At 38.3% G+C, this 3,922-nt stretch overlaps 1 protein-coding gene across 1 annotated transcript in view; it reads left to right on the top strand.

The window, feature by feature from the left end:
• Positions 1-944, top strand: part of LOC118452178 (importin-5-like) — a gene marked incomplete at its 3' end in the record, with an annotated part of 12,293 nt that extends 11,349 nt beyond the window's left edge. Inside the window, exons 6-7 of the mRNA XM_035893250.1 lie at positions 611-733; positions 824-944. Of these exons, the coding sequence (XP_035749143.1) occupies positions 611-733; positions 824-944 (244 nt within the window). The remainder of the gene's footprint in view (positions 1-610; positions 734-823) is intronic.
• Positions 945-3,922: the final 2,978 nt, after the last annotated feature.

Raw genomic sequence — 3,922 nt, 5'->3', positions numbered from 1 at the left:
GTTACAGCTCTGTGCACCCCAGCCACCATAACGGGGTCTGACCCCAGGATCGCCCTGAGAATGACAAGTCCGAGTGAAGGCTTCCAATTAGTCTTTTATTAGTTCTCAGGTTACAGCTCGAGCTTGGTGCCTCGAGGGGGAGGGACCCCGACCCCAATTCATGCCTCTCAATTATACACATACTACCCATCACCCAATCCCCAAATCCAGTCACTTCATTCTCATCGGTGGTCTCTTGATTTTTTTTTTTATGGTGCTTTTTGGGTTTTTTTTTAAATTGGTTTTCACTGGTGCTGGGCTGGCCGCCTTCTGAGGCTACTTCATTCTCTTGGAATTGTCTGCTTGGTCCTTACCTTCTTCATTCTGCTTGTATCTTCCCGATTCAGCTAGTTCTTTGTTAGCAGCATTAGTTTTATCAAAAAGTTCTCAAAAGTTTATCAAAAAGACTCTCCTCAGTTCTTGTGCCCTAAGGCTTCAACTACTTCAGCTGCTAATGCTAAGCCATTAATGCTAAACGAGACTATTCAGAGAGAGAAGAATACAGTTAATCAAATGTCTTCTATAATGGGTATTATTTGTTTTTATTTAATCTTATCTTTTCTCTTTATAGGCTGTAAATGATTCCTGCTACCAAAACGATGATTCTGTCCTGAAATCCCTAGTAGAAATTGCAGATTCTGTTCCCAAGTATTTACGACCACATTTAGAACCTACTTTGCAACTAAGTCTGAAGGTAAAGCTAGGAATTCTTTTTAAAAAAATTTTACTCTTTCCGCCTCAAAACTTTTGTTCTAACCATTTGCTCTAATCTTCTGGATTGTAGTTGTGTGCAGATGCCAGTCTCAGTAACATGCAGCGTCAGTTGGCTCTTGAAGTAATTGTCACCTTGTCAGAAACTGCTGCTGCTATGCTGAGGAGGCACACAAACATTGTTGCGCAAGCCAGTAAGTATTTTATTTGTTTTCTTTGTTTTGAAACAATTTGTCTTCCTTTACAGCGTTAAACTGACTTTGCAAGGTGGTCAGTAGCAAAACCATGTCTAACTCAGAGTTTGCTGGTGCTGGTAACTTCAGGTGACACTGAATTGAGTTTTCTTCTGGCAAAAAGGCCTTCTTACTATGACTCTTCATAAATTAATCTGTGCTTATGCAGCCAACAACAATTTGAATAAAAATACAGTAGATTATTCATTAGGTGTTTCCAAGGAAAATACTACTTTCATGATTTTCTGCTGGCTTTGGAAATTTGTACTGTAAAAGAAAAAAAAAAGTTGATGCATTTAGTTCTGAAGTTCTACGTTTGAAGTTTGGTATGTAGGCCAGATACTCTGTGGTGCTGGCAACTGAAGACTGAAGGAATTCAGCATGCACGTTGAGCTTCAATGTTGAGTTAAAGCTGTGAATTAAAAATCAGATGCTTATGTAAGTGCTTAGAGATAGTCTAATTAGACTATTTAACATGTGGATTGTAAATTCTTTGGAGAGGCACTTTTTTAATCATGCATTATTATTTGAGATACTAAAAATAACTGTCTTCTGGACAGCCCCAGCAGCAGTGCACTGGTGTTTCTCTGCCTTTTAAACCTTCTTTGTGAGTAGATCACAACACTGACACTGCAGTGTAGCCTGCTTTTTGGAAGGATTCTTTTCTCTCCCTGTCACACTTGTATCTGTTTAGATTCTTGCTTGTTTTCTGGAACTTGCATAAAGACAATCTGTTAAAAGGCAACTTTTTTTACTTGTGTGCACAGGCTGGAGAAAGTTGCGTATATATGTGTCATTAAAATAATCATAAAACTCCTGGAAAATGTTGTAAACTGGGTTAGCTTGGCTTAAGTGTTTAAACTCTTGACTAGAAGTTTTGTTTACTTGTAGAATTTTTTTTTTAAAGAACAGATTCTTTCAGAATATATTTTGAAATTTGAAAATGTTTAGAACACTGTGTAGCTTGTTGGGAATATGAACATTTGATGCTTGCTGACCCCCAAATCATTACAAGCTTTTTATCTGGTCATGCGGCATAGCGAAGTACCTCACATCTCTTTAGAATGTATTACTTTTATATTGGGTTGCTAGTTGCTGTTTAGGAATGAAATATTTGTATTAAGATACTGTATTAAGGTAAAGCACCATGTGGGAATGAAATGCCTTTGGTTTGCAACCCATTGTAAAATTGCTCTTAATGAATCACTAAGGTGAAAGACAGTTATTTTGCAGAGCTGGTAAAGCAGTTATGTTCAGAGAATGATAAAAGGGTAGCAAAAAAGGGTTGCTTTTGTCTTGGTTTTGTGCCTTAGCTTAAAAGGTTTTCTGTTTTCATTGAACTAAAAAGTTGCTAGATCACTTGATCCTCACAACTAGAAATGAGTCTTAGGCAAAACTGTCATCTTATGCTGGTTTTATTGAACATGATGTTCATTAGGAGTAAGTCTGCATCTTGCGTACCAGTTTTCTGCTCAGGAATTCCATTGGGGCTCAGACTTCCCTCCTTGAGCTCAGTGTTCAAGACAGCAAGAGTGTTATATTGCTCTTCCCCTAGAAATTAGAGCTGCAGCCTATCTTTGGCTGTAGTTTTGCTCAGTCTCCAGAAAACAGAGAGTCAGGGGCACGCTCTGACAAGAGGCAGCCTTAGTGGGGCTCATCCTTAACTTGTTTGTAAACAGTCTATATATTGGGAATGGCTGAATTTTGAGGGATTGTTGGGACAATGTTGAAACTTCAATGTGCAACTCTACATTAAAAAAAAAAATTCTTTGTGAAACTATACTTACTGGCAACTACATTCATATTAACATCAAGAAGAAACAACACAAGCTTTTGCAGGTTCTGGATATAATGATGGCCAGACAGCTTTGGATGACAGTTGGTTCTCAGCCTTGCTTATTAGTATCAGCTAACACTATGACATCAATTTTTGGAATCGTGTAGCATTTGTGGCAGATGATGGTTGACTTCCATATTTCAGAGGTGTGACAACACGTCACTTTCACGTGTGCTTTTGAGTGTCTGCATTTGAAAAGCTTCTGGGCTATGATTTTTTTTTTTTTTTTGAGGAAATTGTTTTCAGTAACTAGTTAAGTATATAGAATTCTGAAGTGTTGGCATCATGCTAGAGAGTTCATAGTGTCCATTAAGTTAGCTCTGAAAGTTTTTGCAGCCATGGTATAGTCTCTGGCTGAAGATACATAGCAACATCAAGCAAATCATTCCATAATTTGATCTTTTCTTGATACTTGCCCCTCAATGCTGTCAGTGATCAGTATTTGCTTCTGTCATCAGTTGACTGTTTCTCATCTGTGGAGATGCATGGTGAGGTGAGTTTGCTTAGGGTTGTGCCTCTGTCATAGATTACAATAGTGTAAGTGTATTATGAAATTCACCAGTTGCAGTATACCCAATCAGTTGCAGTAAATCTTGTCAGCAGCATGGACTACTGTTTTGCCTACTAGTTTTTGAGGTAGGTTGCTGTAAGGGACAGTTAGCTATGACACCTGTCTTCAAGATGTGTGGTAGACTGTCCGAAAAAGATTCTCAAAGCTCAAAGATTTGAGTATTTGACTGAAAACTTTTGTTTTGAGGGGAAAGTGAAGCTCTTTTGCATAAATGGTGTTGAGTTCAAACGACTGCTCTGAGCAGTTAGTGTGATATAGTAAATCTTGTCAGCAGCATGGACTACTGTTTTGCCTACTAGTTTTTGAGGTAGGTTGCTGTAAGGGACAGTTAGCTATGACACCTGTCTTCAAGATGTGTGGTAGACTGTCCGAAAAAGATTCTCGAAGCTCAAAGATTTGGGTATTTGACTGAAAACTTTTGTTTTGAGGGCAAAGTGAAGCTCTTTTGCATAAATGGTGTTGCGTTCAAACGACTGCTCTGAGCAGTTAGTGTTATACGAAGTAAAGAATACTTAAGAGCACCTTACTTTG

Source organism: Egretta garzetta, unplaced genomic scaffold (assembly GCF_000687185.1).
Source record: "Egretta garzetta isolate BGI_Z169 unplaced genomic scaffold, ASM68718v1 scaffold594, whole genome shotgun sequence".
NCBI classification, from domain to species: domain Eukaryota; kingdom Metazoa; phylum Chordata; class Aves; order Pelecaniformes; family Ardeidae; genus Egretta; species Egretta garzetta.
This window is presented reverse-complemented; position numbering and strand designations above follow the sequence as displayed.